Here is a 23,682-nt window from a genome sequence, read left to right as displayed (position 1 = left end):
AGGAAACATAGCTGTCATGTGGTTTTGTTTAACAAGGCCCGAGGAAGTTACTAATATTTATTTGAGCTGCTTCATGGAGCTTTTTAGTGCTCTTCACATTTCCTGCTGAGACAGAGAGCAGCCAGATGGATTTTGGGAATTTCCTTTCGGCAGAGCCTGGTGCTGCTGGCTTGTGCTTCCTCTGATATGGACCCAAGGGACGGTGTCCCTTTGTCCTTCCCCACAGCCTCCTGCACCCCAAAGGGCTCCTTCCCACAGCCCAGCATCACCTGCGTGAGGGGACACGGTGTCACCAGCCAGGGCCACCACCAGCAGCTTTGGCTTTTGGCTGCTCATGGTGTTTCTTCATCCAGGACTGATTTTTCCCCTGGTTTCCATTTGAAGCTAAGGAATAGCCAGATGCTTACAAGCTTCTCTCCTCACAACTTTTTGGACTGTGTAGATGGTTGGAATGGAGGGCTGGATGGCTGTGGCTTAACCAGCAGCATCTCCTCATGTCTGCTTTAGAATTATAGAAACATCAAGGTTGGAAAAGACGTCTGAGATAACTGAGAAAAAGCATTAAAGTTACTTTAGTACTTTTACAGTGCAACAGGAGTTCCTTCCCTTACCAGGATCACTCAGGGATGTGTTTTATGGCTGCTCTGTACTTTGGTTTGGTATAATTCAGCAGACAAGTTGCTGGTGATGTCTGCAGTCGTCACACAGCTCATTTTGCAGTAAAGGCTGTTGAAAGCAGTCCTTTTTATCCTCACAGAGCCCAAAATACAACGGCTTTGGGACTGGAAGGAGCACACTTGCCATGGTCATCATGAATGGGCAGGCTCTGGCCACGAGATCTGCCACACTCACGAGCAGGGATTGGTGCTTCTTTGCCTGTTGTGGTGCTTACCTTGCTTTTTCTTTCTATTTTTTTCCCCCCAGATATTCTACAGAGTGGTAGCAGATATTGAGCCAGGAGAGGAGCTCTTACTGTTCATGAAGAGTGAAGATTATTCACATGAAACAATGGCTCCGGACATCCACGGTGAGCCTCTTCTTACTGTTTAATCTACCAGAAAATATCACTGAAATTAACCCTGAATTTAGGAAGATTTTTTTTTCTGTTGAAATCTGGGATGGCTTCACTGCAGCCAGAGAGGAGAGCTGGACTGTGGTTGCATTTGTCCATCTTCTGCCCTTTTGTTCCTGATTGAAACTTGATTTTTTTGTGGATTTCAAAAGAAGGGCAACAGTCCCTGTCCTTATCTGAAGACTGTGCTGCTCCTGCAGGACATGTATGGGCCCTGGTTATAGATTATTTTTTGTCATTTAGCCAAACAACTGTGACCTTGAAAAGAGGAAATCTGAGGTTGTCAGTGTTGCTGTCACTTGTGAGGACCTCTCAGCCATTCTTACTCCTTACACTTGTCCTTTACTCATCCCACACACAGATTCTTTGTCTGAAAATCCTGAGTTGTTGCTCAGATTTGTCCCCAATCTCCAAAATCTCCTTTAGCTGTGCTACCAGTGGGTTATCAGCCACAGTGGGATCTGGGTGTGGGATATCTTCTTAATGCCCAGCATGTTGCAGTTTATGCCCAGAGAGACATTTTACAAATTTTCAGGAATTCGGGGACAATGCACATGGCAGGAATTATCAAGGTCTCCACTTTCTTGTAACTGCTTGTACATTCTTGTTCTCTTAAGAAAAAAATGGGAGTTATCCATTCATGGGGATTATACATTCATTCCCATTTGGTTTTGTGTTTGGGTTTTTCCTCCCGTGTTAACTTTGTTTAGTTACTGCTGAAGGTGTCCCCCTGTCCAGCACTCCCTGCCTAGTCCCCATGGTCAAGCAGCTATTGTACAGATGACACAGAGGAGATCTCTGCAGTCACATGCAGGATCATGTCCCACAGGGCTAATTTAGAAGCAGACTGAGCCAAAGTGCTGCTCGTGGACAGCCAAGAGCAGAGCCCCATGACACTTTCTCTGGATCAGCTCAACTGTCGAGTAGCAACCAAGAGCGTTCACTGGGGATCCCAGCCAGTGCCTTTCTGACTCAGAGCCTCAGGGCATTTATATCTGGAACCAAACCGGGGTGTCTGGCTCCTTGCATGGACCAACGCTAGAAAATACAGCAGAAAAAAAAAAAGCCATTGTGGGATGCTCTTCTCCAAGTTTGTTTTGGGAGGGATTTTCTTCAGCTAATCTATTCTTTTGCAGGAATTACTAGTTAAGGGAATGCAGTACTCACTCCAAAGTAACACTTTGCTGATATTCTGCACTTTCCAGCAAGAAATTATGACTAATTTTTTGGAATTTAAAGCAAAGAATTTAACTTCATGCATCTGTGACTTACTTTGAACAGGGCTGGGTGGTGCAGAAGGACTGTGATGAAAATGATGAGGCTCAAAAAAACTCTAAACACCCTTTTGGCTATTTTAGATGCTGGTGTTTGTGTTTGAGTCAGTCCCTTTCATTGAGAAATGCAGAGACTGGCAGCCTCTGCTGGATATCCATGTATAATTCCATTTAGGATGATATTTAAACACTTGTCCTTGGTATTTAAACTTTTGCCCTAAGCCAGGGTTAGGGATTCCTGTTGGGTGTCACCCAGTTTTAACATTATAAAGCATTCTTAGGAATCCTTCTTTCTTTTGAGGTTCTCCTCTTTATTTTATTGAGCAGCAACCCGTTAACCACACCATCATCCATCCTGTGGTGGGGTGGTGGTTAAGGGCGGGTGCAAGCTGAGGTGGTGTCCCTGTCCCCACCCTGTCCCTGTGTGTTGCAGAGGAGCGCCAGTACCGCTGCGAGGACTGTGACCAGCTCTTTGAGTCCAAGGCTGAGCTGCTGGACCACCAGAAGTTCCCCTGCAGCACCCCTCACTCCGCCTTCTCCATGGTGGAGGAGGACTTCCAGAAGAAGCTCGAGAGCGAGAGCGACCTTCAGGACGTGCATGAGATCCAGGAGTGCAAAGAGTGTGACCAGGTCTTCCCAGACTTGCAGAGGTAGGAGAAGGTGCTGAAAACGTGATTGAATGGGGGAGGTTCTTGTTCATTGTGTAGTGTGTGTTCCATGTGTCTGATTTTCAGTCTGAGGGATTAATTTGATGGCTGGGTGAGGCAGGACTCTGGCCTGTGAGGTTTAAGTTCTTTTCTCCCTGCGAGTGAGAGGACGATATCTAACATATGGGGATCATTGAGGAAATGTAAATTTAGCTTAAAATATTAAATATTGAAGAGAAAAGGCAGAAAACAAAGAAGGAGTCGTCATAAATAGATGGGCAGTACTGTGAGAAAGAGTGAAAAATGAGAGTGAATGCAGCCGTTCTCTGAACTGCTGAATTATTGAAAGGCTCATTCACCACGCAGACAGTTCACTGCAAAAAAGGGCCAAAGTGTGCTATATCCAGATTGCATAAAACAAAGGGCCCAAATGAGCTGTGCTTGAGGGTGTGAGTAATTAGATGGAGAAATAGCTGGGCAGGAAGATGGGGGTGTTGGGTCCAGGAGTGCCCAGTGCTGATGGCCGGTCACAGAGTCCGGGAGCTGGTGCCACAGCAAAGTGCCACAAAAATCTCTGGGTCTCATGGCAAATTTGTTTATGTGATGGAAAGTCAGTTGTTATAAAAGTATTAGAAAGAGAAGCCAGAATTATTTTTTCCCCCACAAAAGAAGAAGAGGGGTAGAAGTAAGAGCATCTGCAGAGCGAAATCATTTCCATTGCCCATGGCTGAGAATGGAGGTTTCCGCACAACCCAGACAAGGTTTGGACTACACAACCCAAACAAGGCTGTAACCCCAGCAGGTTTGGTCACTGATTCAGCAGAGATCAGTGGGACCTTCCTGTGAAAACAGTTTGAGCATCCCAGGCTAAAATTCCCACTTTCCAGTGGGTTTTCTATGAATCCACTCTTGCATTATGTAGTGACCTTCCCTCAAGCAGTGGTGTGAGGGGTTTTGATTCTGTATGTGAGCAAGCAATACAGCTTTTTAAAAATACATATTTGCTACAAATGAATGGTAAAAACTCAGAGACAAAATTAATTTTAACGAATGTGCAACAGAATTTAGGTGGACACTGAATATCCTAATAATAGACTGAATAAACCACCAAGAAATGAATGACTAAACAACGACACAATTGCACACAGTTAATAATAATCATCAATAATAGCTTCAGTTGTGGTGTACCTTATCTAGAGGCTTCTTAAACTCATCCTGTCCTACTCCAGAGGAGTTGTTCCTCATCTATTCCTGCTGTAAGAAAAATTGACTCCCATCAAAGGAGTGGATTTATAGCAGGTGGTGGCATCCAAGGTGTGTTTAGAGGGAAAGTCATAAGGCAGAAATAATTCAGGCTGCAGGGAAGAATTACCAGAGTGAAATAGTGAGAGGTGTATGAAATAATCTCCTTGGGGAGCGGTGGCAGCAGCATCTCCTGGAGCATTTGCAAGTGGCCTGGCAAAACATGAGAGGATGTGTTATTCTGGTGGGGAGAGGGAGGTTCTGCCTCCTGGCTGGGGTGAGCCAGGAACTCACGGGACTTATTTCTGTCAGCACTGGGCCTTTGGGGCTTTTTAATTTTCTTTCTTTTGGCTGTAACTGTGTGCTCTGCTCTGTGCTCCTCCTATAAACCCCCATCTCACCGAGCCCTGCTGCTGTTTCCACAGCCTGGAGAAGCACATGCTGTCACACAGTGAGGAGAGGGAGTACAAGTGTGACCAGTGCCCCAAGGCTTTCAACTGGAAGTCCAACTTGATCCGTCACCAAATGTCCCACGACAGCGGGAAGCACTACGAGTGTGAGAACTGTGCCAAGGTACAGTGAATTTTTAGGCTGCCTGGCACTTCTTGTGCTGCTGGATGCAGGGGGGCCTGGAAATGGGGGTGCCCCAGGCTGGGATGCAGGAAGGCAAAGGGCTTCTGCCCTGCTGCAGAGGGTTTCCCAAGGGTTTTCACTTCTGCTCTGAAAATAGGTTCTTTTTATTTCCCTTTTGATTTGGAAATGGCTGTAGAGTCCAAAATGGGCACTGATGCAGGACGCTGAGCATTCTTGAGCTCAGGGCTTGGCTCCTTGAAAAGTTTGGTGGGGTGTAAGAGGGTCAATGAGGGGCAAGAACCCCCAGGGAAACACAGGACAGAGGATTCCCTAGGCTGTGTGCCAGCTGCTGGGACCAGAAACTTCAGCACACTGCTGCAATATAAAATACAGAAAATAAAGCAATATCAATGCACCCCAGCTGCACTGAGTACAACTCTCATCTCTAAAGCATCTCCATCACTTCCCAGCACTGGGCTTGCTATGGGGATTATCTGCATAGAATGTGGTACTCTGCATTTGCTTTTTATCAGATTTCCAAAGCTTGGCCCTTTTGCATGAGGAATTAATTTGTTTTAGGTAGATTTGCTGCAATAATGGGAATTTCATATTGAACTGATACTTATAAGATGTAACCAAGCCCTGGCTTCTAGCTCTGAGTTGTGTACAGGATTACTTGTTGTCACACACTCAGGTATCAGTATAAAGTATTCCTATGGCAGTAACACTTAGAGGTTTCAAGCAGCCACATTTTCACTCATTTCCCATTAAATCCATGACCTCAAATGTGCAATTTCTAACAGCAAAGCCAAGTGCTTCTGCTGCAAAGGGGTGCACAGACCCACACAGTGCTTGGGTGATCCTGGGAAACTGAGGCCCCTTCCTGCAGGCACAGCTCCCATTGCTGGCCATTAGCAAGGGTTTTAACCTTAGAAAACTACCAAAAATAGCTCCAAGGTTTGAATTTTAAAGGGCTCTTGTAATGTCTGGCTCCTTGCACAGTCAAGTTTCTCGGTTAATCAGTACTCATTTCCTAGCAGGTTTTCACGGACCCCAGCAACCTTCAGAGGCACATTCGTTCCCAGCACGTGGGGGCCCGTGCTCACGCTTGTCCAGAGTGTGGCAAAACCTTTGCCACTTCTTCAGGCCTCAAACAGCATAAACACATCCACAGCAGTGTCAAACCTTTTATATGTAAGTCTCCAACTACACCTCTTTGATTAAGTGTTGTTTCATTGCCGTAAAGCAGCGCAGCCTGGGAGCAGCAGGTTGTGTTCTGCTCCCTTTGAGTTCCCCACCCGTGCCACAAGGGCTGGGAGTTACTGAATGAGTTCTGGGAAATTTGTGGTCCAATGCAAGGAGTTGTTTTCATGTGATTTTCCTTTCCAGACGGACTGTGTGCTGTATGAATGTACCTGTTGTCCCGGGGATGTTTTTCCAGGAGCAGATGCAAAGTGAGGAGTGGGATTTAGCCATGCCAGGCTTGGTGGCTGCAGCCTCTTTGCTCTGCTCCTGCCTTAGGAGCAGATTTTGGGCTGCAGAGTCTCCACAGCAGATGCCATGACGTTTGCTGGATTTGGAAAACAAATCTCAAAGGCAATGAGATTCACCTTACCACCTTCCTCGAGCGTGCCCCAAGTTTAAGGACTGGGTTGAGCTTTTAGACCTTCATTGACAGCTTCTCCAGCAATAAAGCTGGCCTTGGATGTGAGCCTGGCTGTCTTAAATGGGATCCTCAACACCTCACAGGTTGCATTTGCTGCTGACCCAGACCCTGCTTGGGAAGGGTGCAGATTCCTTTCCCTCCTTTTTACCTGGGAAGCAGAGGCAGAAAATATTTTAAAATATTGTTGGTAGTGCTACTCTCCACCACAGCCTTTTCAGGCACCTGCTGTGACTTGAAAGGTACCTTGACCATCTCTTGTACTTGTCTGCTAAACCTTTCAATCTTTTGCTGCTCTCAACAATAATTTACTGAAATATCTGCACCACACCTGTGAAAAGCATTGGCCACAAACTAATATATTTCCTCAAGAGGAGGAGTATTAACTCATTTGTGCAAAATCTGTAACCTGCCATTGGATTAGTAATACTTTTGGTTTGGACTCCTTCAATGAGAAAATGTATAATAGATCCAATGTTAAATATCACTAGTAATTTTTAAAGCTGATTGCAGATTAAATGATTGCACTTAATTAGGAAACTAACTTCTGGTTGGGTAGGGACTCCTCAGGTAGGCCTATTGCAACGTCCTACGTAGAAGTCTCCAAGTGGAAGCTCTCATGAATGAAATAATCTCTCAAATGTTTTTTTGTTGCTGTTTTTCCTGGTAAATCAAAACGACAAATGGTATCTCTTCACATGTGGTGTGAGGGATGAAACCCCATGGAGCAACCTACGGATAAGAGCCGTGTAATTGCAGAACAAAAAGGTTTGGGGACCACTTGTTTGGTGGGCTCTGCTGAGCTGTGAGAGTGAGGTAGGGTCACCTAGAGCAGATATCTGCTTTCCACCAGAAGGCCACACACCATGATTTACTCCTACCAGTCTGTTTATGGCAACTGTCTCTCATTAGAGTGTGCCGCCCAAGCCTGAGTGAAAACTCACCAACACTAAGGTAATTACTCACTGCCTTCTCAGAATCTCCAGCCTCCCCAAATAGAAACCACATGCCACAAGGGGCTGAACGTTTTCTAAATAGTACTTACAGTAATTTTTTTAATAAGCAGAAAATATGCAAACTTAACTGCTGGCTAATTTGGGGTTCAGAGACAATCACCGTACAGAGTGTGTAGGCACAAGATTAATTTTTTGCAGTTTTTGGGGGTTTTTGTTAAACCTGGGGTCTGCAAGGAGGGGAGTTTCTCTTACAAGTTAGTTGCTTAAAAAGTATGGCAGTGAGATTTAAAGGGTGTAATAAGGTATAACAGCAGAAATCAAACCCAGCTTCTGTTGCTTTCATACATGGAAACAATTAAAGTTGATAACCACCCCCCATCTACAAAAGTTTGAGTCATGGGATGAAAAGGAGGTAGATCTTACAACACAAATTTATCTGAGGAGTCCTTGGGAATATCCATGGATATTCACAGTCAGTTTAGACACCGAGTCTCCCACAGAGTCCCCATGGCATTGGGTGTTCCTGTCACTGATGCTGTGACACACCTGGGCTTCAGGTGACAGTCCCCAAGAGGAACAGTACTCAGGGAGCAAGGGCTGCCACCTGGCACAAAACTGCTTAGCCAGCCCTAAAAATTAAATAGAATGCCTGTTGAATGCAAGAGGCAAGCAGCACCTCAAAATAGCTTTAAATAACTTCAATGCTCGAAAAGGTGAACTGTTGGTACAGCCGTTAATTGTTTGCTAAGATTATAATAATAAATATTTATGTATCTTAATGGTATTGCCATTGTCAATTGGATTAATTTAAAAACTGAGATAAAATGCATTTAGTCAAATTATTAATTTGCATCTCTCTTAATGGCCTGTAATGATATCTTAAAATTTTAAGTGCATATTTTTGCTTTTCTGCAGAGTAGAATATTTCTTGATTCTATTGACTTTATTCTCCATAATAATGGAAAATAATAGTTTAATTATGTACCACTGTTATTTAAGGGAGAACTTTCCAGATTTTAGGAAGACCTAATCTGTGCCAATACTCCTCTTTTTTGTCTTTTGCCACTCTAGCCAAACTGATCAAAGCCTTATCTTTAATAAAGCCATGTGAATAAGAAGCAGGACCTCAATGCAACCTGTTAAAAGATCAAAAGTCCATTAAACATTATTTATTTTTAATTCTACAATGGCTTATCATTAGAAATGCATGCGTTTCAGATATTTCTGGAAAAATGCATATGGTCTATCCTGCTTTAGACATGGGAGAGGAATAAATTCATAATATCCAGCTTGTGTGAACCTATGGATGCAACACTCGAGTCACCATTTGGGTCAGTTTAATTTTGGTTTCTGTGATCAATGTGGTGGGAGCTGGGGGAAATGACTGTGTAAAGCCTCAACAGTGAAGGTAAGGGGCCTGATTCTGTACCCTGGAGTGTGGAATAGAAATCTTATGCAATTAAGGTAAAAATAGGAGAAAATTGCAGAAAAATCAGAGCAAAATTGAATGATCAATAATTCTGTATTAAATAAAAAATATATCTATGATAAATAGGCAAATAAAATATTTTTTTAAGGGAAAAAAACTACTTAACAGGAGAAAACCAAGCATTTTCAAGAAACTAGAATAATCTTTTCTCATCCTTCTTGTCTCTCTTATTTCTTTCTCTTCCATTTTTTTTTTTTTCCTGTCTGTTTTTCACTCGATTTTTTGATTTTTCTCTCCCTTCTTTCTTGCCTTTCCTTGTGAATGAAGATTTCCAGCAGGAACAGTAACTGATACACAGAAAAAACCCTCCTTCCTGAATTACCACACTGCGAATTTCCTGTGTTTGGGCCCGATCCTGCGCCGTTTACCCGCACGAATTGTCCCGGGGATGAGAACAGGGGAAAAAGCGGGTGGATGGGGCAGGATCAGGCCCGGGAACAATAGCAGCATTGTTGGTGAGATACGGAGCGGGCTGCTGGAGGGGTAAACAGCCAGGAGATGACAACAAGCGGCGGAGTTTCTCAAGGGCAGGGATTTGCAGGAGCAGGAAGGTTAGCGCGGGCCCCGGTGCGAGTGGAAGTCGGGGGACGTGATTGCAGTTCATGGGAACCAAGAGTGCAGGATGGGATACATTCAATTCAGTTTCCTCTGCGGGCTTAAAAATAGAGCCATTGTAAATTATGTCAGACCGTCTCGAGCCCATGAAAATGATTGTTAAAAAGGCCTCGGAATACACAATGCGCATTGTTGCGCGGCTTTGATGTGTGAAAGATGAGAGTTTATGATATCACAGAAGTTAAATAAAAAAATAAAGTGGCCACATGCTTTTTCCTGGCTGGGAAAAAAAAAAAAAAAAAAAAAACAGAAAAAAAAGGATTTATTGCAGAGGGATAACAGTGCTTGGTGATAGTGGTGCTGCCTTGTTTTCAAACAAGTCTGGAGATGATAGAAGCAAGATAGTACAGAGGTACAGACAAATTTTGGCATAATTAAAAGCACAAGGCACAGCACAGCCTGATGCTCCTGCTCATCCTAAAAATGCCAAGAAGGGACATAAAAAGTCACTGAGGAACTAAGCACTGCCCTCTTCCAAACCCCACTTCTGCTTACAGACTCTTAACTTGGTTGCTGCCCCAATTTGCCCCCTAAGGTTTGTAGCAGCCAGAAAAACAGGAGGCTGTGAAATCCTGTTTGCCTCAGTGATGTGATTGACTCTGTAGTGTCTCACTCTGCACCACTGGGACCACTTCCAGCCTCCTGCCTCTGTGGAAGGTTGTTGGAAGCTGAGCTCCAGCATGCAGAGTGTCATACTTACTGAGCATCAGACGTGCAAATAAAGAGAGTTTCATTCTTAAAGGAAATTTTTGTTGAAATATGGTCTATCTTGTCATGTTAGAGAAGCAAATAAGCAATATTAAGACTAGGAAAGTTAAGATGTGGAATTTAGAGTTACAGGCACCTGTGAGCACTGTATGCATTGCATGAATAGAAATGCATTGGACCTATGAGAGTACTGAGGTTTTCCAGGTTCCAGCCTGGACTTCCATGAGATTAAATTTTTCATTGTAAGTAGAAAAAAAAAAATGTTTGTTACATTTATACTTGGAAATAGGAAATGCCTGGTTGTCTCCTCCTTCACCTCTTGCCTATTCTTGCAGAGTGAAAGCTCTGTGAGGCAGCTTCATCTCTGTCTGGTCCTGCAAATGTTTATTGTAATAATTCATTTCCACATGGGAATAGTGCCATAAATGGATGCCATTTGAAGACACCTGTGCTCTCACACAGGAGCACTGTGGGTTCATGTGGGGTCACAGCACAGGGTCGTGGCTCATGGGGGGCTCTGGGGGCTAATGCAACGTGGAATTATGGTACTGAACGTGCAGCACTGTGCAGTGCAAAGAGCAAACGAGGAGAGTGTGTCTTTTAGTGATTCCAGACCTTTTCTGCTTGGTTGGAGTGGGTTTTGTGCTGTCTTCTCACATTTGTCTGCTCGGATGCCTTACTTTGGACAGTACAGTTGCTTTTATACATTTGTGCACCTGGACCTCTCCCTGTGGCTTCCTCTTTGACGTTTGATGGGTAAAAAATGGTATTTTTTGCACAACTTTGAGGGTGGGGGCGATTACCACAAAGCCTGAGATGTGTTGTTGTTGTTGTTTACATACAGGTGAGGTCTGCCATAAATCCTATACTCAGTTTTCAAACCTTTGTCGTCATAAGCGCATGCATGCTGATTGCAGAACCCAAATCAAGTGCAAAGACTGTGGACAAATGTTCAGCACTACGTCTTCCTTAAATAAACACAGGAGATTTTGTGAGGGCAAGAACCATTTTGCAGCAGGAGGATTTTTTGGCCAAGGCATTTCTCTTCCTGGAACCCCAGCTATGGATAAAACGTCCATGGTTAATATGAATCATGCAAATCCGGGCCTTGCTGACTATTTTGGAGCCAATAGGCATCCTGCTGGTCTTACCTTTCCAACAGCTCCTGGATTTTCTTTTAGCTTCCCCGGTCTGTTTCCTTCAGGCTTGTACCACAGGCCACCTTTGCTACCTACTAGTTCTCCTGTTAAAGGACTTCCGAGCACAGATCAGACAAACAAAAGCCAAAGTCCCCTCATGACAAATCCTCAGATACTGCCAGCCACCCAGGATATTTTGAAGGCACTAAATAAACAACCACCAGTAGGGGAGAATAAGCCAGTGGAGCTTCAACCAGAAGGGTCCTCTGAAGAGAGGCCACATGAGAAACTCAGTGACCAGTCAGAGAGTAGTGACCTTGACCTTGACGATGTCAGTACCCCCAGTGGCAGTGACCTGGAAACCACCTCGGGCTCTGATCTGGAAAGTGACATTGAAAGTGAGAAAGAGAAATTTAAAGAAAATGGTAAAGTGTTCAAAGACAAAGTAAGCTCTCTGCAGAGCCTGGCGTCAATAAATAATAAGAAAGACCACAGCAATCATTCCATTTTCTCACCATCCTTAGAGGAGCAGACTGCGGTGTCAGGAGCGGTGAATGATTCTATAAAGGCTATTGCTTCTATTGCTGAAAAGTACTTTGGTTCAACAGGACTTGTGGGGCTGCAAGACAAAAAAGTCGGAGCCTTACCTTACCCTTCCATGTTTCCCCTCCCGTTTTTTCCAGCATTCTCTCAATCAATGTATCCATTTCCTGATAGAGACTTGAGACCGTTACCCCTGAAAGTGGAGCCCCAATCACCCAGTGAAATTAAGAAGATCCCAAAGGGAAGCTCTGAGTCTCCCTTTGACCTCACCATTAAACGTAAGGAGGAGAAGCCACTCACCCCCATCCCCTCAAAGCCAGCAGCCCCCTCTGCCTCCAGCCAGGACCAGCCCCTGGATCTCAGCATGGGCAGCCGCAGCCGAGCCAGCAGCACGAGGCAGGCTGAGCCCCGCAAAAACCACGTCTTTGGAGAGAAGAAAGGAGGAGACCTCGAGCAGAGGAAAGCTTCAGAGTCCTCTCTGCAGCACGCCAGGCCCACCCCGTTCTTTATGGATCCCATCTACAGGTAAAGGGCTCTCTGCTGCCTTTCAGCATCCTTTGGTGCAGGCAGCCAGGTCTGCAGGGCTGCCACCCTGTGTCCCTCTAATGTCCCTGGAGGTGCCATTGCACTGCCAGGCCATGGGGGCCACATGCTGACCTGTGCATCTACATCCCTCCTCACATCCCAGCTGCTCCAAGTGAGCCACAGGACTGGCAATGATGCAATTAGCAAGCTCTCGTTGCCATGAGTCATTAATTTAACCTGCATAGCTTTTCATGCAGAGGTTGAATATATTCTCTGAGTTGGCATCAGTGTTTAATGTTTGTTTGTTTGATCTGCATTTGATGTCACTGGTTTGCCTGAAGTTCATTTTCTTCCAAAACTCTGCCTCCTCTGCCTTCCCCTGGAGAGGACAGTGCCCCTTGTACTTCACTTTGCCAGCTCCTCTTGAATTCAAGAGGAGTTTCTCATAAGTACAACAAAAAAAAACAGATTGGCCCTAAGATGTGTTAAAAGTAAGGAAATTGAGAATGATTTCTTCCCTTTTTTGCCATTATTTGAGCACTGGGTTGGTTTCTTCAGGCATTTTGTTCATAGAAATTAAGGCACAGCATCCTTTTGTGTACAAAGCCTCACCAGTGGGCTCTTTAGACATAGAATCATCACAGAAAGCTTGGGTTGGAAGGGGCCTTAAAGCTCATCTCATCCCAATCCTTGCCATGGGCAGGGACACCTTCCACTCCACCAGGCTGTGCAGATCCCCATCCATGGTCTACCTTGTGAAATCAGCGGGAGCATTGTTGGCTTTGAAAGGTGCCCACTGTCAGTGAGCTGAGATTTTAAAAACCAGTGGTAAAATCCAGACCTTCTGGTGTTTCCCAGCAGAACTGAGATGGACCTCACTGGGCTGTGAATTTCACCTGCATCCTGTGTGTGTCAGCCCCCTCTTTGCCCTTTCTCCACTTGTATCTCCAACAAGTCAAAGTCATGCATCTAAATTAGTTTAGAGAAATATTAGCCATAAAAATATTAGTCTGTAATATAAATGACTGATTTTACAGCCTCTTGTTATAAAAAAAAGGATACTGCCATGTAAATTATGCTAATTTATTACTTTATTTGAAAAAGAAATGCTGTGGGCAAAGTTTTTGGAGAGTGCTGGTGCATAAGACAAGAAGTGTGCATTATGAAGAAACAGGATATGATGCTGTTTAGTGAGATGGTTTTATTCATGCCAGATTGATATCTGTGTTGGACCATAAGTTTTCTTTGCGCCATATTCACTAAAAATGCCTGAAGCAGCGGAAATAATGAGCTGCGGTTTATGGCCCTGCATTACCAACTAATTAAATTGCATTGCAAATTCCCCTGCCCAGGGCAGAGGGGTTGGAGCAAGATGATCTTTAGGGTCCCTTCCAACCCAAGCCATTCTGTGAGCCTATATTTCCATGATTTTAATGAAATCTGTGCAAATTCTGGCAGTTATCACTCAGCCTTCCTTTGCCATGAGTTACCTCTGCACATGGACGACACAATTCATCCATGAAACCATGCACATGAGTCACAGAAAAAGCAAAATCCTCAAATTTCCACGCGGTTTCTGAATTGTCCACGCTGGATTTTGCTGCCATGAGTGAATTGCAGGATTTTTTGCTGGCACCCCAGATTCAAGCCAACCTTTCCTGCCCTGCTTGACCTTGGATGTGCACAGGGGAGGTTTCCAGGGTGGTGGCTGTTATGTCTGGACAGACAGACCCATTGCTCAAGGGTTCCCTGAATTCCTCTCCTCTTAGTGCTAAGCCTGTTCAGTTGCCTAATTTCTGTATAAAAGTGCTTGGTAGTTAGTCATTGGTTCTTATTATAGTGGTTATCAACCTCTTGAAATGGGATTATTCCCTAATTAAATGGTATAATCTACTTTAAAGGTGATTCTCAGCCCCACCCTGGCAGTAACTAAGCTGTGTGTGGGAATCAAGACTTGATCTCCTCTCTTATCTTTTACTGTTATCTCCTAGAAACAAATTGCTTGATGTGTAATTGCCTGTTTTAAACCTGAGTAGCTGTATGATTGTTAATATCTGAGACTGATTCATCACAAGCAAATCTAATTTTAACATTTACAGAGTAGAAAAAAGAAAGCTAACTGACCCACTGGAAGCTTTAAAAGAGAAATACTTGAGACCTTCCCCCGGATTCTTGTTTCATCCACAAGTAAGTATTTTGGGAATTTTGATGTTGTAAACAAGCCTGTTGATGCTTCAAAGCAGGTGCAGAGAAATGAATGCAGCCTTAGTCATTTTTGGATTTCCTAAAACACACAGTTTTTGCTGGACCATTGTGGTGGAAAAGCGTAAGCATTGTTCTGGGTTTCTTGATGTTTTGCAGATGAAACAACATGTTTTGATTATAGAGGAAGCCAGATTCGAACTGAGTGTGTCTTTTAGAGCCATTTTCCTCCAAACCCATAACGTAGCTACCAACATTTGCAGCCACTGGTGTCTTCAGCAAGGAGAGTCAGTATTGACTATGAGGAGCCGGTGCAAATTCACAGTAAGGCCAGAAAAGCTGAGCATCCCACTTTAAAGGGGATTTTATTGTGTTTAAGGACTCTCATAAAAGAGAGAAAAGTTTCCACCTGTTGTTTCCAAGCCTCATAGTGCAAATGCTCCATGGTTTCTTTGGTAGCTGCTGTGGGCTGCAACGTGTGCAGTGTGTGTAGGATCCCTGCTCCTCCAGTCCTCAAGAGAGGCTTTATGAGGGCTGCTTGCTTGTTCACAGACCACAGTCCTGGATGAAAAACATTTAGGAGAGGGTCCCAAAACAGTTTAACAGCTGTGATGTGTATATGATGTAGGAGGAGGATCTGTGTGCAAACTACACGTTGCTTTTCTTCACCAGCACTGCACCTTCATTTTGTCTTCTTCCTCCTTGCTCTAAGAGATTTTGCTAAAAATCTCAGTTAAATCTTATACCTGAAATAAAATCCTCTGTGGTATTTAGACAGTTGGACTCCTTGCTGACTGTGGGCTGCTTCATCTCAGTAATGACACCCTCTACTCATCCTGTATTTTAAGCACACGACCATGAGCTGCTGTTTCTGGTTCAGATTCCTCTGAATTCCTGGGCAATTCAGGTTCCTGAATTCCTAGCCCAATTACTACTTGTTTTGGTTTTTTTTCCTAATGAAGTCCTAAGTTATTTTTTCCTAACTTGCATAAAATATGTTCTGAAACATGCCACTTCTGCAAACTGGGAAGAGCAGCTGATAGCATGTATGGTTGCAGGTGCACAACACCCCTTTCCAATCTCAATGTCTGAACAAAGCGTTGGATTGTGTGTGAAAGTATTTAGTAGTATTTACATGCCATGAGTATTTATGGCATTATGTAAGTATTTATAAGCATGAAATAAGAATTTAAGGTGTATTAAAGTCACTGAGAATTTATGTGCCAGGTTTAATAGCAGCTTAACACCTCCTGCTGAGTTACCTTAAATAAGGTAAATCTGCCCAAATGGCAACACAAGTGAAAATTCCCCTTTAGTAGCAGACAGTGCTAATGCACAAATACATAAAGGACCTCAATCTGCTTTTTGTCCCTGCTGTGAAACAGACTGGTTCCTCCCCGTCAAGTCAATGATTCTGTTAGAGCAGCTAAGCAGGTGTAAATTATGAGAAAATTATTTAAATGAGGGCATTTTAGATACTTCATTGATAGAAAAAGCAAGATCATATTGCTTAGTGCTCTCTAGCTGTTCAGAAGCTGTAACTCAGAGTGGTTCAGTGATTTGGGGGTTCTGAAGGTGTTGCTGCAGGTTGGACTGATGCCAGTGGTGAGTGGGGTGGTCAATGGGTGGGAAAGGGGGTAAAATTCACTGTTTGGAGTTTGGTTGGATATTGAGTTGGATAGGAGTTGGAAAGGAGTTGGATATTCTTTTATGCATTCCTTCATGTAGTTGAATATTCTTTTATGCGTTCTTTTATGTAGTTGGATATTCTTCTGTGTGGCTGAGTTACCTGGGGCGCTGGGCATCAGGCGAGGGTGTGTGGGGGAATTGGAGACATGGGGCATTTCCCTGTTAATGGGAATGATGTTCAGGCTTTCACCCTCTGTGTTTTGTCCCAGGGAGTTGTTGAATCTCTTGTTGGTGCCCGAGGAAGGTCCCAGTGCTGTCACCAGGGCTGTCCCTGTGAGGAGGAGGTGTCAGTGCCACCTCCCCATGGCAGAGCCAGCCCAGGTGGGGCAGGGCCAGCCCAGGTGGGGCAGGAGGGAGGGCTGGCTCTGCAGAACCCACATTTCTCGCTGTGCAACAGAACAAACAGCCCATGGCCAAGCCTGGCTTTGGTTTTATCGCTTACCTGAGTGAGAGGGGTGATGTCTGTGGCTTGGTGTGAGCTGGATCGATGCAGAGGTCAGCAGTGTAACAGGCACTAAGGAGCATTGTAAAAGAAAACCAAACCACCAGCACATGTCCTGTCAAAAAAGTGAATGTCAAAATGCTTTCTTGCAAACTTTTAATAGAACAGCAAGGAGCCTTCTGTTAGCAGAGGCAGAGTCTGGCTTGGTGTTTATGGAGGGCTGGGGAGCGGCTTCCAGAAAAGCTGTTTTTCCTTTATAGTCCTGTTCACCCCTGTAAAAGTACAGGTGGGGAGTGCTCCACGAGTTTTCATTTTCTGCTGGCAGGATTTAAAATATTTACAAACTTATTGTTCATGTCCTAAGAGCTTGTGGTTTTGTTGTTGAATTTATTCCGGAAAATTGCCATCTCAGGGACCAAGAATTTATTGTTTCTTAACTGGGTAATATGACAGCAAACAGATGGATCTTTCAAATAGGTTTCTGAAATAGAACTTACAGACATAAACCCTGAAGTCTGTACCCTGTCCCTGGCTGGGCAAAATTCCTCCCTGTGTCCAAAAGCTATGAAAATTAGATAATTTAATAGCATTCCACAATAATTTGCCATTACGAGGATTTTAATTTTTAGGAAGAGAACACTCCTGTCCAATAAATCATTCATAAAAACATTTTAATTAGTATCTTTAAATAAAATCTTAATAAGTACATTGATTGCAATGAGGATTCCAATGCAGGAATAATGTGTTGTTTTTGTTTCAATTTTGCTCCCAGTTCCAATTGCCTGATCAAAGAATTTGGGTAAGTTCATTGCTTATATTTTTAATATAATCACTGTGAAATAAATTGCATAAGAAAAATATAATATGAAAGATAACTTACCTCTCATTTATGGAGCATGCCACTCGTTCCTACAGGGTCTTACAGCTGAGCAGATAAATATACTCTTATGAAAAATTGGCTTTATTTTTATGTACCTGATCCTGCTGGTTTTGTTTGGTGAAGGCAATGGGAGCTTTACCTGAGTGAGGGTTGCAGAATGCAGTCTTTTGTTTATATGTGACTGAAATTGTTCCAGGTCATTTTCCTTCAGAGATTGCAGTGAAATTTTCAGGCTGAAATCTTGTTAGATAGCAATAGTTAATAAATATTTAACCATTCATTAAAATACCAAGTCTCAGAGGATTTTATGTTTTTCTCTCACTTAGGTGGGAGTTAGTCACTTTAATAGTCACTTTAATAGCTTTGAAATTTTGAGCCTAATTGTTCATTGCAGTGCTTAAAGCAGAAATAAAATACTTATTTATTTGCTGTGTTTAGGTCAAATTTATCCTGTGTGTACACTTACATCATCCTCCTTGCACAAACAGGACTTGTGCTTTAAATGCACAATGGGATAAATTTGGGCTTTCTCTTCTATTTTTATAAAACCTTGTTTTTAATACTTCTAAATAGTTCATGAGAAGGAAAAAATTAAAAAAACAAAAAAAAGAACCACAGCAACTGCTTTTGCAGATGCATCTCCAAAAGGGCCGAGTTCTGATCTCGCAGTGCCGGCTGCTCAGCTGCAGTGCTGAACCCGTAAATGCTTGTCCCAGATTTTCCCAGCCTCTGGGCTCTGGAGGGGAGAGCTGGAGCCAGCAGTTCGCAGAATGGATCATGGGCTGGGGTCCTGACTCACTCACTCACTGCTGCTCCTGGCTCTCGCTGCCCCTGGACTCGTTTCTCCAGGCTCAGCCAGAGCTCTGCAGAGATCCTCCGGCGCCGCTCTGCTCCAGCGTGTCCCTGCTGCAGGAGGGGCTCTGAGCCCTGCCCTCTGCTCCCTGCCCTCCTTGGGGCATCCCTAGAGCAGGGCTGGACCTGTGCTTCGTGTGAGTTTAATCCCACTTGCTTCTGGGAAGAGCTGCCTTATGTAGCTGGGGAGATGCTCTGAAAGGAGCTGAGCAGCACCAAAGGGCTCCTGAGAGCACCCAGAGGTGCTGCAAGAGCTCAGCAAGCAGGAGGTGGGGTGAGATGCCAGAATTGGAGAGCACAGGAGGTTGTTCCCAAATATTTTCCTTGGGAAATTTGTTGTAGGACAAGAAGGGACCGTAGTAGGATTTGTGATTTGGCCCAGGCACCCTTAATCCTCTGCTCTGAGGAAGGTGGCTCTGCTTCAGCAGGTTTGGGAAGTGGAAAAACTCAGTGCAGTCTGTTTCTTCTGTCTGATTCCCTTGACTTTGGCTTAGCCCTCAAATTTCCATCATTCTGCTCCTTTTGTGAGTGTGTGTCTCCTGGCTGGGCTCACGCTTTGGGCAGCTCCAGCAGAAATAGGTGTTTAAAACATGAAGTGACTGAGCAGGATGCTGATTCATGGATGAATCTCCATCTTGAGAGATTTGGTTATGTCACACAAGCCTTTCCATCTCAATTCCCACTTGCATGTGCCACATATTTCAAGATTATTTGAGATTGGTTTTTCATTGTTGGCAGGAGCCCTATGGTGCAAATCAATGAACATCTGTTTTGAATGGATCAGGATTAATTTGATCTCTTTATGCTATTTTGGTCCCATCAGGAGAAGGTTGCTCTAAGGAGGTTCTGTAATTTTAGGCAGACAATATTTGCTCTAGGAAGAACCATTGTAAATAATTAAAAAATTTCACAAATAAATGGAAAGGAATTTGGTGAGTGCCTTAACAAGGGTTTTGTTTTACTGGGCTTAGTTTTAGGGCATGATCCATTTTGTTAACTGTGCTTAATCCCCTCCAACTGCATTCATACAAATCCAGTTATTCTGGAGGCATATTGCAGCTCAGAAGGAGTTTCTTGCTACTGCTTCATAAAGTTCAGCCACATGTGATAGGTCTCTTGAACGTGAATATAACTCAGCCAAGTTCCAGGGCTGGCTGTCCAAATACACTCAAGACAACACGATTCACAAATTGCAGATTTTAGAGGCAACATTATAACTTCAGCTGGGGGAGGGAGAAATGCTGAGCTTTAGCAGTTGGATTTTGAAGAGTTCCCCAAATAACAGTAGTAAAAATAGAAAGCAAACACTTGAACAGTTTTTTTTCCCATGAGGTCTGGCCATAAAGTCAGTTGTTTTTGTGATAGTAGCAATGAAGCAGTCGCGTTTGTCAAACAGGAGGTCATGTAATTCATGGCATTGTCTGCGAGATTATTTCATATCATCAGGTTATTCTGAAAAAGCAGCAATAGCAAACCTTCACTTTATTTATGCCACTTTTTCTTGGGTTGGTTAATAAATTTTAAGACAAATGTTCAAGGCCCCTGCTGATGATATCTTGCCCGCTGAAATGTTTATAAATACTTGTTTTAGCCGATTATGGTAATGTCTGCATTTTTGAGTCGGAGCTGGGGAATTGTGACTGCACATTAGTTTGCGTCAGTCGGAGGTTAATAGCCTCTCAGGGAGGTGGGGGAAAGCTGCTTCCTTTTCCAGACATCTGGACACAGATAGAATCAACAACTCTTATATGTGTAAATCAGAAGTTACTGTTCTATATAAAACACTGTCATTCACTGATGGCAGATTAGGGGCGCACGTGACCTGTCCGTGAGGCAATAGCTGTATGTAAAATATGTAACAGGATCTTCTCCCTCTCCTGCCTCCTCAGAGGGCTTTCTCCATGGGCATGGCAAACCCACTAATCCAATCCTTGGGGTCAAGCAGTGCTTCCCCCCCTGTGCCCCATTCAGGGATCAGCACAGCCCTTGGGTGTTAGGTTGGGGTGCAGAACCCCCTGAGAGCACAGCTGGTGTCTTTAGGCACGCACCTGCCTCCCTGGTGGTCCCAGGGACCATCCCTGGAGAGGGGAGGTGACCATGAGCACCCACCCAATGCTCCAGGACAGGCACTCTCACCAACACCTCTCTCCAGGAGCTGGTGGATTGAGTAGCATCCCTATGGCCAACACACTCCAGTGGAGGCAGGTCTTGCTTTGCCATCAGTAGTAAGAGTGTTTGTAAGCAAGAGCAACTATTTCAGGTGTGTTTTAGAAGAGGGAGGTTCATTGTGGAAGAAGGAAAGTCATCTCCTGGGTTAACATTTAGTCATTAAAAAAAGAGCGGGGGAAAAGGAGGAAGAATAAAATAGTGATTTTTGCAATCATTGAAGATTACCAGTGGGTCCACCTTGGAGTGTCACTGTGGCATATGTCTGTAAATGCCATAGGAAGAAGGGTGAGCAGGCAGAGAGTTTGTGACTGTTCACTGCGAGTACCCAAATCCAGAACTGACTATGAAGATTCTGCAGAAGATTCAGAGAAAGCTGTCACCAGGATTAAAACAACCATGAAAGTCAATGTCAGTAAATACTCATTAATACCATGGGGAAAGTGTGACTTTGAACTCCTGTCATTCAGGAAAAAGATCTTGAAGTTGGTAGTCTTATGAAAATATCACCTGAGTGCTTAGCAGAAAGGAGTTGAAAACATCATTATGTTATAGTGGCTTCAGGTCTTGAATACAGCTAATGTTCCTCTCAAAAAGGCCATAGCAGGATTAGAAAAGACACAGAAAAGTGCAACAATGGTGATCACAGGTAGGGAACAGCTTCCATTCAAAAAAGAGGCTAAGTAGATTTTGATTTTTTTCAGCTGGGAAAAAATGCCTGAAGGAGCTGTGCCCCAGCTCCGTGAGCCCATGAATGGTGAGCAGAACCTAAATGAGGAATGGTTATTCATTAGGGATAACAATACCAAAAAAAAAACCCCACAAAAAATATCAGGCAAAAGGCTCAGCAGGAACAAAAGCCAGTGTCTTTTCATATGCACCTAATTAAATTGGTGAACTCTCCTTGGCAGAAATAGAAATGGGTTTGAAAAGGTTTAGCCAAGTGAATGGGAGCAGCGGCCAATGGCTGTTCAATGTTGTAACAGGGATGCAGCCTCCAGTTAATGCTCCTGCACCTCCCTGTGCTGGTGTGGGGCAGTGGGGGGATCTGTCCCTTGCCCACCCTCCTGCATGTCCCCTGGAGCCCCTGCTTGGCACCAAGTGCCACCTTCCAAAAGCTCACGTGGCAGGTTTAGAATTCCTGCTTGGTTTTCCTCCAGGTTTAGAATTCCTGCTTGGTTTTGGTGTCTGAATGAGTCCTCAATGCAACCCCCCTGGATTTCTCACTGCTCAGCTGGTGTTTTGCAAGTAGACTGTGAGCAGGGGCTGTCTGCCTGCACTGAAGGTGATGGACAGCATTTTGGGGATCAGGGCTGCAGGATTTCATGGGCTGTAAAATGCCCCCACAGCCCAGGGACCCATCTCACAGTAGGGATTTGCATCTTGAAGGCTCTGAGCACCAACACGCTGCAGGACTTCTTTAGAAAATGCCCCAACTTTGGTTCTTGGGAGCCCTAACTGCAGCAGACAGTACCAGCTATAATTATCCTGATAGCAGTGGAGTGACAATGCCTTGGATCAGCAAAGCTCTGGGGCCAAACACTTCCCATTGGTGCTGCTGCAGTTCTTGAAAAACATAAATCATACCAGGTCACCACATAAGTCAGGCTTTAAACAAAAAAACCCAAAAAACTAAACAGCAAAACAGCAAGCACAATAATCATTCCTATGGTGAGAAACATATTTTTAGAAAGCGAGTAATACTTTAAAATAATTGGAAGTGCTCGTGTTTCCTCTGGATGAGGGATTGAAGATTAGGTGCTGATTTCATACCTATTTTGGGACTGATGTAATCCTGGAGGCAGCATTGGAGGTAGAGCTGGTCTGTGTTGCTGTGCATGAAACAAGAGTCTGTCTCTGTTTCTACTCTGCAAAATCCTGGAAATAAGAACTAAAACAAAAATCAGCATGACTAAGCCATTTTAAATGTAAAGGGGAGAATAGTTGCTTTAATATATTACTGGCGGGCACTATGTGCATGAGAAATTGTGATCCAAAAATGATTTAAACCCACTAGATAATGAAATGGACTTGAATATTAAATATACATAAATAAAACATTTATTATACTTCTCAGTACCCTTATTATTCTTCACCATAAATATGCGATATCATAACCCATGCACTGTCTTGTCATTGCTAATCAGCCCGAAGGCCAAAGGGCATTTTTCATTCAAACCATTTATTTTCAGCAGTTGTAAAATAGATGAGTGAATTTTTGTGGGGAGCAATTAGAAGGAATTAAAGGCAGTGGAAGGATTATTTTAAAAGCTTTAAGAATCAATTCCAACTAAAGGAGAATATGAAGTTGTATAAAAAGAAATATATGGTAATGTTGAGGTGTATGGGTTGATAATGACATCTCGGTGCCGAGATAGAATTACCTCCTCTCCCAGCAGCATCATCATTACATATCTCATGCCTGTGATCAGTACATGTCAAAATCCTTCATATTGACAAATGTGCTGTCCACTTGCATCTGTGGAGAATGTTTTAGCAGCTGAGTGATTATGAATCAAACCCCAGAGCTTACAGCCCTTACTGCCTCGCAATGCTTTCACATTTGTTGCCTGACAAGTAAATGTATCTTGACTTCCCTCTGAGATTTTTTATTTTTTTCCACTGTGTTTGATGAAAGACATTTGGCAAATTGGCAGTGGTACCCTGTACGTTGCAATTTGTACTCAGCATTAGGAATCTGAGCATGAAATGAGAGGGCAGGCTACAGGCTAAAGGGAAAAAAACAACCCAGCCCAAAGGCAGAGCTAACCATCATGGAAATAGTCATGCCAGGAGACAACCATGTAATTCTGCCAATGAAAATAAAATTAAATAAACCTGCAAAAATTCCCAGTCCTTCCAATTAAAATTTCAGTTTTCCAACAATCAGAGGAGCCTTTTATGGATTTTGAAGAACAGTCTGTGGAGGTGTTCCAGCTGAGAAGGGTTCAACATCTTGTCTTTCATATAATTTCCTTCTTTGTTAAAAGCAAGATCTTGCACAG

The 23,682-nt window shown here is 43.7% G+C and overlaps 1 protein-coding gene across 7 annotated transcripts in view; it reads left to right on the top strand.

The window, feature by feature from the left end:
- MECOM (MDS1 and EVI1 complex locus) overlaps window positions 1–23,682 on the top strand; it is a 325,715-nt gene that overhangs the window by 289,104 nt on the left and 12,929 nt on the right. For 3 of the 7 annotated variants that reach the window (XM_059479092.1, XM_059479095.1, XM_059479094.1), the window contains 6 exons: window positions 925–1,027; window positions 2,780–2,996; window positions 4,661–4,808; window positions 5,846–6,002; window positions 11,084–12,446; window positions 14,546–14,633. In XM_059479092.1, coding sequence (XP_059335075.1) covers window positions 925–1,027; window positions 2,780–2,996; window positions 4,661–4,808; window positions 5,846–6,002; window positions 11,084–12,446; window positions 14,546–14,633 — 2,076 coding nt within the window. Of the gene's footprint in view, window positions 1–924; window positions 1,028–2,779; window positions 3,007–4,660; window positions 4,809–5,845; window positions 6,003–11,083; window positions 12,447–14,545; window positions 14,634–23,682 lie in introns of all 7 variants that reach the window. The other 4 variants (XM_059479099.1, XM_059479093.1, XM_059479098.1 and 1 more) reach the window with 4 other exon arrangements.

The sequence above is a fragment of the Ammospiza nelsoni genome, chromosome 10, assembly GCF_027579445.1.
Source record: "Ammospiza nelsoni isolate bAmmNel1 chromosome 10, bAmmNel1.pri, whole genome shotgun sequence".
Lineage (NCBI taxonomy): Eukaryota > Metazoa > Chordata > Aves > Passeriformes > Passerellidae > Ammospiza > Ammospiza nelsoni.
The sequence above is the reverse complement of the archived record's forward strand: the minus strand, read 5'-3'. Positions and strand labels throughout refer to the sequence as shown.